General features: G+C 49.9%; 1 protein-coding gene across 1 annotated transcript in view; it reads right to left on the minus strand.

The window, feature by feature from the left end:
- NCF4 (neutrophil cytosolic factor 4) overlaps positions 1–11617 on the minus strand; it is a 17456-nt gene extending 5839 nt beyond the window's left edge. The window contains exons 1-7 of the mRNA XM_032779207.2: positions 11391–11617; positions 8892–8976; positions 7385–7538; positions 7001–7071; positions 6297–6424; positions 5240–5297; positions 1677–1775 (exon numbers count right to left, since the gene is read on the minus strand). Of these exons, the coding sequence (XP_032635098.1) occupies positions 1677–1775; positions 5240–5297; positions 6297–6424; positions 7001–7071; positions 7385–7538; positions 8892–8976; positions 11391–11422 (627 nt within the window). The 5' untranslated portion in view covers positions 11423–11617. The remainder of the gene's footprint in view (positions 1–1676; positions 1776–5239; positions 5298–6296; positions 6425–7000; positions 7072–7384; positions 7539–8891; positions 8977–11390) is intronic.
- Positions 11618–12908: the final 1291 nt, after the last annotated feature.

The following is a 12908-nucleotide window of genomic DNA, read 5'->3' on the forward strand; positions in this document are numbered from 1 at the left end:
CCCTGACTCGTTGTAGCTAAATTAGCCCCCATCATATTGTATGTATAGCTGGGGTTATTTTTTCCAATGTGCATTACTTTACATTTATCCATATTTAAATTTCATTTGCCCTCGCAGTAAGTTCCACGGGTTGACTGCACGCTGTGTGAAGAAGTACTTCCTTTTGTTTGTTTTAAACCTGCTGTCTATTAATTTCATTGGATCCCCTCCCCCGCCCCGCCCAGTTCTTATGTTCTGCGATGGGGTAACTAACACTTCCCTATGCATTTTCTTCACACTTTTTAAGATTTTATAGGCCTCAGCCATACCATCCCTTAAACATCGCTTTAGTCTAATCTCGCTTCATTTTTGTTGCCTTTCCCTGTACCCTTTCCATTTCTAATACATTTTTTTTGAGATGGGTTGACCAGAACTGCCTACAGTATTCCAGGTGTGGGCATATAATGGATTTATATAATATCATTATGATATTTTCCGTCTTATTATCTGTCTATTTACTAGTGGTTCCTAACATTCGGTAGCTTCTTTGACTGCTGCTGCACACTGAGCAGATGTTTTTGAACAACTACAAATAATGACTCCCAAGATCTCTTTCTTGAGTGGTAACAGCTAATTTAGACCTTACCATTTTGGTATTTATAGTTAGGATTATATTTTCCAATGTGCCTTGCTTTGCATTTGTCAACACTGAATTTCATCTGCTAACTTGTCTCCCAGTCACCCAGTTCTGTGAAATCCCTTTGTAACTTCACAGTCAGCTTTGGACTTAACTATCTTGAGTAGTTTTGTATCATCTGCAAACTTTGCCACCTCACTGTTTTACCCACTTTTCCAAATCATTTATGAATATGTTGAACAGCACTGGTCCCAGCAGAGATCCTTGGAGGACCCAGATATTTACCTCTCTCCACTGTGAAAGCTGACCATTTATTCCTATCCTTTGTTTCCTATCTCTTAACCAGTTATTAATCCATGAGAGGACTTTCCCTCATTATCCAATGGCTGTTTACTTTGCTTAAGAGCCTTTGATATAGGACCATGTCCAAGGCTTTCTGAAAGTCGAAGTACATTATATCAACATAATGAGATGAGTGCAGTGGAAGTGACCTGATGTTGTACCTGTAACAGGAATATTGGATTAGGTGGTTGGCTACAGAAGGACTGGGGCAGTGTATGATATACAAACATCAGATACTTCCCCATGAAGGCTGTCCTCTTACAGAAAGCAGAGATACCATATCAGCAGATATCCTGCATACTCCCGCAGCCCATTCTCATTACCTCCCCATAGTGTCCAAGTCCCCCCAAAACAGGGTGGTGCAGGTGGGGCTGGAGGGCAGCGTGTCACAAGTAATGCAAACACAAGCAATCACATCTGAACAGGAGTTTCCTTCTCTTTTCTGTGGCCTGTGTGTGTTCTACTCACCTCTACATACTCTAGGGTGCACTAAAGGCAAAGGGAGTACAAGTGAAACACAAGCGCCAGAGGAGAGGAAACCTAGAAGCTTAATCTCAGATCCTCAGTATTATTTAGACTACTAATTTCCATTGAAATCACTGGAAGTCGGGAGTCTAAATACCTTTGAGGATCTGGGCCTTGGTCTCTCATGGACTAACGTCAGATGTACCCTGACAACTCAGAAACTCTAGCATAGCCCCAGTAACCTCGGTCTCACCTCTAGCCAATCTTTGTTGATCCTGCTGAGTAGATAGATCAAGTCTCCCTTCTTGAAGTTCAACTCCAGTGTACTGGTTCCAAGAAAGTCAAATAGTGCCTGGAGGAAATAATCATCATTTCACTGATAAATTCAGAGTTACAGAACTCTGCTTTCCTGCTTTCCCTGTCCGGCATATTCACAGGAAAAGGTTATTTCCCTGTAACTCACATTCTTGGGAGTATATTGCCTAATAGATCCCTGTTATTGAGATGCACACTGAGAGCTGGAGCAATCAGGAAAGCAGGGAGAGTTGGAGCAGCAGGCACTTCCCATCACAGATCCAAATGTTTGTGCAAGGTCATATTGAGAACTAGAGCCCCAAGCCCCTCAGAACCTTTCTGCTATTCAAATAACAAATAAAGATGAGAGGTCAGAAGATGGTGGTTCTCATAAAGGAAGATAGACACCAGAATCCCCTCTCACCAGTGACTAATATAAATAGCTCTTTAAAACTGGCTTTTATAAACTACATAAACTATAGTAACTATTAATGAAAAAAAGGGTACAGATGCAATGGAGAATGATTGATCCAAGAGCTGCTGTCTTCAGCAGTTGAAAAGGATCTCAGAGCAACTAATCCCATAGTTTCTAATAGTCTTGCACTGAACATTCAGATCTTCCAGAGGGCAAAACCGTGGCCCAAACAATTTCTGCTTTTGAGATAATTCCGAGCTGCTAATGCCCAGGGATGGAAGTGTGCATCCCCAGAGAAGGGCAGTTCAAAAGCAAAGTCTCGCTAGAACCCCTCTGTTCCAGAATACATTCTGGGTAAACCTTTCCATGGCATTTCCCCTTGGCTGTAGCCTTCTTTGCTTTGTGTAAGGGGACTGTTGTCCCCTTACTAAATCTCAGTGGGGGTGTTTTAGTTGGCTAGCTCCCAGTACCAAAAGAAAGGGGATGGGTTGATGGGAAATCAGGACCCTGAGACTGACAGTGCTTAGGAACAACGGAGAGAGGCCAGTGCTCCAGGTCAGCCTGATTGACAGAGCAGGCAGGCTAATCAGGGAGTCAGGAAGCCAAGAGGCCCTGCAGGCTAGACTTGGATGGGGATTGTAACCAGGGGCGATGCCGGGAAGAAAGGTCCTGACAACTAGAGCCTGAGTGCATGTGGCCACCGCCAGAGCAAGTGTCTGACTTGCAGCATCCCTGCAGCACAGCCAGGGCCTGAGAAGGAGGCCTGGGTCTTGTGAGGAAGAGACTGAACTTCCCTGACATCCAGAGACGCTTGTTGTGACGTCCCCATGCCACAGAGCAGGATGACGGGTTTTCCTTTAACCTTTCCCTTTTTTCCTTATTTTTTTAAATTGATTGCTGTTTAATTGTATTTGCTTTGAACTGTATGTAAAGATCAGTGGGTCAGGGAAGCGTCCAGTACAGAGAGAACACCCTGGAGTGGAGACACCCTAGCCCCTGCCCTAAGTGACTACGACAAGGTAGGGAGTTGAGCCCCCCAGGAATCCTGGGCTCAGCCTTGTTGGGGTTACAAGGACTCTGCCAGGAGAGTGGAAGGGGAGCCCTCAAGGTCAGGCAGGGAGCAAGGACTCAGATCCTTTCACTAGCCCACTTCACAAGCGTAGTGTGTAAGCCAGGAAAGTTCCCCACAATAGCGGAACCATTCCCCCACTTACATAATATGCAGGGCCTCTTGACTGTGGGCATCCCCCTGTGCTGGGTCTGCTGCCCAGGGTCCCTCCTTGCTCTCCCCAGCTGCTCACTGCACTCGGCTCCGGACTGCTCCAGCTCCAGCTCCCTGGGCTGCTTCTCTGGCCTCTCTGGCTCTGGTTGCTACTGCTCTGCTCCCAGCCCAGGTCTTCTCTGTGAGCTGTTTCTGTGACTCTGCTCCCCGCACTGACCTGCTTCCTGGGCTGCTTTTCTGGCTCCTCTGGCTGGCACAGCTCTGCTCCCAGCAGCTCAGCTTGGGCCCCTGCTTTTTCCTTAGCTCGGCCCCACTCTGTCTGACCCAGGCAATTCCAGCTCACATGGAAGACCAGACCTGCTCCCCAGGCCTCTTCACTCCCTGATTAACCTGCCCGCCCTGTCAATCAGGCTGACCTGGAGCATTGGCCTCTCTCCATTGTTCCTGGGGACTGTCAGTCTCAGGGTCCCGATTTCCCATCAACCCTTCCCCTTTTGGTACTGGGAACTAGCCGACCAGAACATCCCCACTGAGTTTTAGTAAGGGGACAACAGTCCCCTTACATTTGTCTTAGAGAAGCAAGAGGATAGCAACATATTCCACCCTGGGGCCCCAAAAAAGAAGCTTAGTATCTCTCTTAAGAAGGGCCTCCCAAACCAGCTTCAGAGTGCAAGTATCTTGTGTCTTGACAGAGGGAAATAATCACTTCAGCTCAGGAAAACTCTGAGCCGCCCCTGCTTGCTCAAACAGGAAAGTACAGGCTTCTAGCCACATGCCCTGGAGAGACCCACTTCCTGTTAGTGACAGAAAGGAATGCAGTCAGCCTTACAAATACCCAACAGGAGCTGGGGCTGAGGAAGGAGTGTCAACTCTTCTTTCCCAAAGCCAGGAACGATTCTTTTTAAATCAGCCGGAAACATCCAAATCGCCATCAAATGGCAGAGTCAAAATCTTGTATCAAACAAGCTTTCTACTCAATTAAAAGGGAAGGGGGAGGCAGGAACTTGCCATCCCCTTTGTTCTTCTCCTTCTTTTCCCTTTGCTCTTCCTATTTTCCATGTATCTTCCTAGATTTTGAGTGTATCTTTCCCAGAGCCCAACTTTTCCCTAGGACTATGAACTCTGTAGGTGTTCCCCCTTTCATGAGGTTTCAGTTTATTGAAAGGCTCTCTTTTCTCCCAACCTCCTCTCTCCCCATGAAATGTCTTGTCTTATTCAGCCTTGTCCCATCTACTTTTACCTTCCGTGTTTTATCTCTCTCCCTCCTTTCCCCCACTCTTTCACATTCTCCTCCCCCCCCCCCCCCCCCCCCCCCCTCTGCCCCTTCCATTTGTAAGAGCTTCCCCTTCTCAGCTTAGGACTTGAAGACTGGATTTTCCTCACTCTTCTAGTCCTGGTGATGAGAATGCGCAGACCCTGATTCAGAGCATTTAAGCACGTGCTTATCTTACAGAAAGCAATGGGACTTAAGTACATACTTCAGGCTAAGCGTGTGCTTAAGTGCTTTGCTGAATCGGAGCCTGAGAGTGAGTCTGTGGGTGACCCCCTCTAAATGCGGAAAAGTGGGCAGTGAGTTCTCTGTGTTCTGTCATTTCTGAGATTCAGCTCATATTGATCCTTCAGTAAGACCCTCCTGTTATTCAACTGGGAGGGGGATTCAGTCTCTGTATATCTTCAGTCCTCTGCTTCACCCCATACTGGTCTTTCCTACTCTTCCCCTCTCCCGTACTGGAGTGAGAAGAATTTCCTATCTATGCTTATTCCTTTTCCCTCCTCCCCCAACACATAAACCTCTCCCAAGAAGGACACAGATGTAATAAGAGAGATCCCTGAGTGGAAAAGCAGCTTTGTTTACAACCTGCTACATGCTGCACAGGGTACCCACCTCAGCCCGTGGGGCTGCCATGCGGTCAAAACCAGGTGCCTGGTGCACAATGCTTTTGCTGCAAAGGAAGGAGACAACGGGAAGGTAAACACCCCTTTCTAGTGGTAAGAAAAGCAACTGAATAGCACAGTCTTTGCATACTCACCCTCTAGGAGGCAGGTGATCCAAGTCACAAGTCACTTTACGAAGCACCAGAGTATGCGAGTCAAGCAAATAGATGCAGACACAACTACATTAAGCCCAGGGTTCTCAGCTCTGGTGTGTCGCAGTAGCAAACCCTCCCTGGCAAAGCCCTCTGCTGAGCACAGAGGGGAATTCAAACCATGTACTCAGAATCTTAGACCTCCCTTACCAACCCCACTCTGGAGGAATTTCTCCCTCCCGCTACTCTGAGCGGGGAAGTCAGACTTGCCCTGGGGACTCTGGGGGGCTAGTTAGTTCCCTTGGGAAAATCTCAGCCTTAAGGATTGTGTTAATTCAATCCAGGCCTTCACACACACGTGCTGCTGGGTTGAAAAGGGAATTCATTTTCCTTTGTTCTATGTGGCGCAGCTCTCCTGTGGGATCCCTGTGCTGCTCTGGAGGATAGCCCCCTGCTCAGGTGAGGCATGGGGACCAATTGAGTCTCCACATTCATTTAAGATCTGATCCAACAGCTATTGAGGTCAATAGCAAAACTCCCATTGACTTCAGCAGTGTAGGATCAAGCTCCCAACTCTGGCCTGCCCATACCACACACAGCTCCCTACAGAGATCATTGGTACAGAGTCACTAGCGCAATGAGTGGGGCACCATTTTAAAACAGTGCCGATGGCCTTTCAGCATTTCCCTTGCCTTAGACAGACTGCAGCCTGAATACTGCAGGGTTTTTAGTTACTGGTGGTGGGAACAGTCTAGTTTATATGGCACAGACAAGCAGTAGGGCAGGACTTGACTGACTTATTTGGGGGACACACTGGGGCTCTCCAATTCCCTCTCTCCAAGGGGCAGTGGAGACAAGGGGCTGGGCACTCTTCCTTCGAGCAGGGACCTAGGAGGAAACACATCAGAGGCTTACACTCGGCGAGTGCGTGGGCGAAGCCGCCGCAGCCCCTTCGGCACCTGCTCGCAGTCAAACTCCGACTGGTAGAAAAACAGTCGTAGGTCTTCATCCATCAGCACCCAGCTGGGCAGGCAGAGCAGCTTCTGTGTCAGGGGAGGCAAGGGAGCAGAGTAACAGCAGTGGGAGAGATCCACCCTGTATGTTACCTGGGTAATGGAAACACCTCTCCAATCTACCGACACACAGAGGAGGTGCATCACTGTCAGAAATCCCCCTGCTAAGCAGGACAGGGTTGAGCAGCCTCTGATTTTGCCTCTATTCACTGCTGGCCTTGGCCAATGTGTTGCCAGTGTGCCTTATTTATTCCAGGGACATTCACCCTCTTCCTGTCATCCCCAGACCCGGGAATCACAGCGATCTCTGTGGGGAGAGGGCAGAGCTGGGCAGCGGAAGGCTCCCCATTACTGCCTATCAGCCCATCAGCTGCTGCAGACCCCAGTCAGCCACTCATTTAATACAGGGCCCATAATCAACCTGCACACGGAGTTCTCTCCCCAGTGTTATGGTGCCTCCGGAAAGTAGGGTGTCCCAGGGTGAACGCCATAAAGAGAGCCAGGTACCCCCTGGACATAGCTATCCAAGATGATTTCAAATGGGACCTATCCAAAGCATTGATTCTGTATGCCCACAGCAACCTCAGCTCTAAGCTGAAGCTTTACCTTCATGTAAGTATTGAGGATAGGGATCCGGCTCTCTGCAATCTCCTTTTTCACACCAACATAAACCTTTCCTGGAAAACACAAAACCAACAAACTGGAAAAGTTACCAAAAAGAAAATAGGAAGGAAGCAACATGCCAGTAGGACAAGAAATACAGGGGAAAGGATTTCTAGCTTTCTGTATGTCAGTGTCCCCTGCTGGAGGAGATCCCTCCGCCACTGCACCTTCACTGATCTCTACAATACCCATTGCTGGGAACTGGTTCTCACAGCCAGCACTCCGGCATCCTTCCCTACAATGAGCTCCACTAGGAGAAGCTTGGATTGGAATACCTACTAAGGATGTCTGGGAGCAGACACGGGGCTGCGTTCGACAACAGCCTACCTGGCAACACGGGGAGGGTGAAGGCAAAGGTATTGCTTTTGTTCTCTGCCCCATATCTCTCCTCTATCTTGCTATGCAGGGCGTAGAACTGGCGGTAGCGGCGGAAGATCAAGTATCTGCCACCTCCTTTTGTCTTCACCTCAATGACAAACACCTGAAGGGGAAGAGGGAGTGAGGGTCAAATGCATACCTAATAAGATCTACAGAGTGCAAGTGAGGCACAGAGCAGGTGCATATAGCCAGCTGTCCACTGTCTGGGCTGTTTTCTCAGGAGGCTGAAGTTGAAGGTAAGCCTTCTGTTAAGAACCTGGCATTTTGGGTGCTATAAAATAATAACCACGCTAGGCTGATTTTGCCTGCGTCCCCAGGTTTCCCATGGATCACGTCACTGTGACTGTTTCTACCATACCATCAAGCGAATAGCAAACCTGGAAGGATCTGAGGCATTAGATAATGCTAACAATAATACTTTACTCTACTATAACACCTTCCATCAGAAAGCAGGACACCACTTTATGACTGCCACTTGACAGATGAGGAAATTAATGCCCCAAGAGATTAAAGATAATATTTTCAAGCTTGGGTGCATTGGATATCTTAAATCCACATTTAGGCCCCTAATTTAAGGTCCTGATTTTCAGAGGTCGCAAGCACCCATATCTCTCGCTGACTTCACACACACAAGCTTGAACATTCTGGCCTAGGAGCCTTGTCCACGGTCATGCAGCAAGTCAGTGGCAGAGTTAGAAACAGTGCCCAGATTTCCTGACTCCAGGTCCCCTGCTCCAACCACCAGACAGTACTCCCGCCGATTTCCCAAACAGATTGGTTTGCTGTGATTAATGGACAGCCTGATTCCCAAGCATTGAACCCTGTGCCAAGTGGCATCTAGACACTCCCAGGAGACTTAAGCAGATAGCAGCCAAGACTTATTGCAGCTGAGTCTAAACGCTGCAGTCCCTCAGTGAGAGATCGGAGGTCAATGCCTCTGGCAAGAGGAGCCTACCAAGCAGAGGGCACACTGAGTAGGCCTCATCCAGAGCTCACTCTTCGCACATCTCACGCCCCTCCTTCCTCCTTCCCTTCCATTCTCCTCCCTGGTGCTCCAGTGATTCACTGTCCAGATCTGACATCCTCTTCTGTGGAGGAGGGAGCTTCCTAATTTGCACATGCCAAGATGGGCTATTCCCTGTCAGACTCTCTATCCCCCTATCCCCATTGAATCTCCTAAACAAGGCTATGGAAAGACTTAGGAAACAGGCAGTGTCAAAGAGCCCATCACTGTCAGGCCACATCCACAGGTACTTGGATTGTCAGAGTGCACCCGTGACAGACACCTCCCCATTCGAGAAGAAGGCAGGCCCCCCCAACAATATGGAGACCGGAAGGCTGTATAGGCAGCAGGCCACGCCTAGCGGCATCAGGCCAGGCAGGTTGCATCCTATTTCCCTGACCCAATGCTGAGCCAGTCACACCTGTGAGCACAAGGAGAGAGTCTCTCTCTTACATAGTAACTGGTGAACCCGCTCTTCTCTTGGGCATCTGCAATGTTAGCGGAGACAGGCACCTCATTTGGAAGCTGGTCAAAGTCACTGAAAGGCAAGAGAAAAAAAGAGCTGGGTTACTACAGCTGGTGTTGGCCTTTGGCACAAGCGAACTAATGGCTCCATGTAATCTCTACAACTCCTGGGCTGGTCCTATCTGCCTCACAGGCAGTAGAGCCAGGGTGGGGAGGCAACATCTTGCTGCCAGGCACCAGACAGCAACAGAAGCAAGAAGAAGGCAACTCATGCCCTGATTTCCCTCTTTCTGGAAGCCTGGGGCCCCACAAATGGCAATGATGACTGTATAGACCTCTGAGGTCTGATTTTCAGGGGCACTGAATACGTACAACTCCAACAGAAATCAGTGAGAGCTGTGGGTACGCAGTGAGTCTGAAAATCAGCCCCCATGCTCTAAGGTCCAGCCAAACCAGCAGGGCTACACACCAAAGGGTCTGGCTTAGCGCACTTTTGCTGGCAGATAACATTGTCCTGGGGCATGCTCTTGATCATTCTACAGTGTCTAGAAAACTTGGTGTAAGGGGACTGTTGGCCTCTTTCTGAAACTTAGGGGGGGGGTTGGTTGGCTCTCTCCCAGGATCAAAAGAAAGGGGAAAGGCTAATGAGGAATCAAGACCTGAGATTCACAGTCCTCAGGACCAATGGGGAGAGGCCAGTGCTCCAGGTCAGCCTGATTGATGAGGCAAGCAAGCCAATGAGAGAGTCAGGAGCATGGGGTCCCGTCCTTCTCAGTGTGAGTTGGAGCTGCCTGTCCAGAAGGGCAGAGCTAAGGAGAGAGCAGCAGCCAGAGCCTGAGAGGGGTTCGAGGAGCAGCCCGGGGAGCTGAGCTGGAGGCAGAGCAGTAGCAGAGCTGGGGCTGGGGCTGGAGCTGGAGCTGAGGCAGAATGGTGGAGCTGGAGCTGAGGCTGGAGCAGTCCAGAGCCGGGTGCAGTGAGCAGCTGGGGAAGAGTGAGGGGGACCCTAGACAGCAGGCCCAGTGCAGGGAGAAACCCTCAGCCAAGAGGCTCTGCAGGCCAGACTTGAAGAGGGATCATAACCCCAGCAAGGAGGGCTGATGCTGAGAAGAAGCGTCCTGCTGCCTAGAGCCTGAGTGCATGTGGCCACCACCAGAGCAAGTATCCAACCCGCAGCATCCCTGCAGCACAGCCAGAGCCTGAGGAGGGGCCTGGGACGTGTGAGGAACAGACTGAACTTCCCTTACATTCCAGAGACAGTGTTTGTGATGTCCTTATGCCACAGAGCGGGGTGACAGGTTTTTCTTTAACCTTTCCCAGTTCTTACTAATTTTGTTTAATTGATTGCTGTTTAATAAATTGTATTTGCTTTGAATGATATGCAATGGTCAGTGGGTCAGGGAAGCATCCAGAGCGGAAAGAGCACCCCAGAGTGGGGACACCCTAGCCCCCCAGGAATCTTGGGCCCAGCCTTGTTGGGGTTACGAGGACTCTGCCACATGGGAGAGTGGAAGGGGAGCCCCTGAGGTCAGGCAGGCCTCTGGGTAAAGGGAGTGGGAGCGAGGACTCAGATCCTTCTGCTAGCTAAGTCCACCGGGGTAATATATAAGCGAGGAAAGTTCCTCACAATAGCAGGACCATTCCTCCACTTACATTAGGATAATAATTATAGACCAGTCTGCCTTGGCCTAAGGTGAGCACAGCACCTATCTCACTTATGTCTGTATACACAATAAATAGTAATGGGGTCACAGGTCTGACCAGACCATTTTCACCTTCTTTTCAGGCCCTTCTCTGCCTAACCCCCTTGATAAAAACAGAGAAGTGCAAATTCATTTGCCTCAGTCACATGCCACAATGTGAGAGCTTTCTGTGTGTTAATCCTGAAGTAAAAGTGCTGGAGAAGGAAGTGGAGGAGCAGTGGGAATGGGGAAAAGGTGGTTTCCAGTTCTAGCAAATGGAATATTTTCCCACTCAGCAAAGACTATGGAAGGGGGATCAGTTCATCTTTCTGCCATCAGACCCCAGAACAAGGGGCCTCTGGCGGTGGAGAGTCCACCCAGAAAGGTGTTGTAGTGATGGAAGTTGTCCACAAGCTCTTGCTCTGCCGGAGTTACTCAGCACCACTCCAAACTTGGGAGGCGCCACCACTTGCTGTTAGAGCAGCCATGGGATGTGCCAAAGCTGTCCCAGCCTGCCTTTGCTGTGGAGCCCCAGCTGCAGTTTAAAGTTGCTCTCCCATGATGGAACTGCAGGGAGGACAAAGAGGCAAATACCCGCTGCCCTTCCTGGATGGGGAGCCTTGCATGGGGCCCCTGATAGCACCAGGGGGGCTATTCCTATTTAAAAACTGAGGGCTCCCACACGGACAAAGGAAGCCCAATGTTTTGGTGGCTGCAGCCACACCCAGGCAGTGTCTCTTCAAAGAGGCCTGTGTCCAAGCAAAAGGGAAGGAGCAGAGTGGTAACGCAGTGTGTCTGGGGAACTCACCTCTTGTCTCGCAGCTGACGGGGAAGAGACATCCTTTCAGCTCCTTGGGGTCCAGGTGAGCCACAGAAGGGAGCAGCCCTTTGTCTCCTTTAGTGGACTGGGAGCAAACAGGGCCCCACCCCTCTGGCTCTGTTAGTCTGGATGTACTGGGAACCCTCTGCAGGGCCTCAGGGATCTCACTCTGAATATATCAGTGTTAGCCTCTTGTTTCCCGCCCCCATTAGATTGAGGAAGTGCTACCAAAAGAGAGCCGGTAAGCAGGGCAGCTTTGTGATTGCAGCATGTTTGGCGAAACTGCCCTCCCCCACTCCCCATGTTAGGGAAGTGAAAGGCAAACTGTCAAATGGGAACGATGAGCCTGACTCTCTATTGCCAGGTACCACACAGAAACTGCTGTCCCCATACAAAGGGACTGTCACAAGCTACCAGGCCAGTTGCATTTCACACTGTCTTTGCACTGGTGTCCCTGCCTGCAGAGTGCAGAGCAGTGGAGAATCAGGCCCGGTAAAAACACCAGGGCAAGGCTGACTGGCATCATGGAGAAATCTGGATCTCAGGGGCTGGCAAAAAGCAGTTCATCTCCGCACCCCCACTTGCCTCTCTGGATAATGACACGTGTCACCCAGATAACACAGTTGGTCCTAGGTTTTGTGTGGCTCTGTGTGAAATAACCCATGAAGGATCTGTCCAGCTCCCTTCCCACTGATGTCCAAACTCCCACACATTCCTGTATCCACAGCACCCCTCCTTTCTGCCTGTGACCCCCTCAGGCTGTAGCAAATCCCTCACCTCTGAAAGAGGCTCTGTGGCTCCTGGGGATTCTCCCTTATATGGCCAGGAGATGGAGCCAAAGTGCAGCTTTCCAAGCAAGGGTTGGAAGAGCTGTTATGAAATTCACCCCCTGCCACAGCCCTTGGGCGCCAGATTCAAACGGGATGATGGACAGGGAACCAGTCAGGATGGGGCCCGCGATGATGGGTCGATGGGAGTGAGAAGTGGGACCCTTGAAAGGCTAGGGATTAATGCAGCTGCATAGGCCTAAAGCAGCAATTGCTGCTGAGACTCGTAGCCACAAGGATTCCTGTCACCCTGCCTCCCCTACCACTGTGCACACAAGGTAATGACACACCACCGGTAGCGGGTGGGTTGGCAAAGTCTTAATGAGGAAAAGAGAAGGACAACAGTGTCATCTGCTAATGCTCCAGCAGCGTTGCAGCATAACCTGGCCCTTCTCCAATCAAATAGCTTCACACAACCTCTCTGCCTCCCTGTGCGCCTTCCTTTCTGTTTCAATCCTGGTCTCTCCTCTGCCTCCAAATTAAGTACAAATTTGGCTCCTTTTAATCCTCGTTGGGCCAACTGACAGAAAGTTTGGGGCTTGCATGGACCCAGCCAGCACGCTCCAAAGTGGAAACCTGCTTAAAACTGTTACAGTCAAGCTAGAATCTGCCTTGCAAAGAGAACTCTGCCCCTCCCCTGGATGCAGTTCCCAGAGATGAATGGGAAGCATCATTACAA

The sequence above is a fragment of the Chelonoidis abingdonii genome, chromosome 1, assembly GCF_003597395.2.
Source record: "Chelonoidis abingdonii isolate Lonesome George chromosome 1, CheloAbing_2.0, whole genome shotgun sequence".
Classification (NCBI taxonomy): Eukaryota; Metazoa; Chordata; order Testudines; family Testudinidae; genus Chelonoidis; species Chelonoidis abingdonii.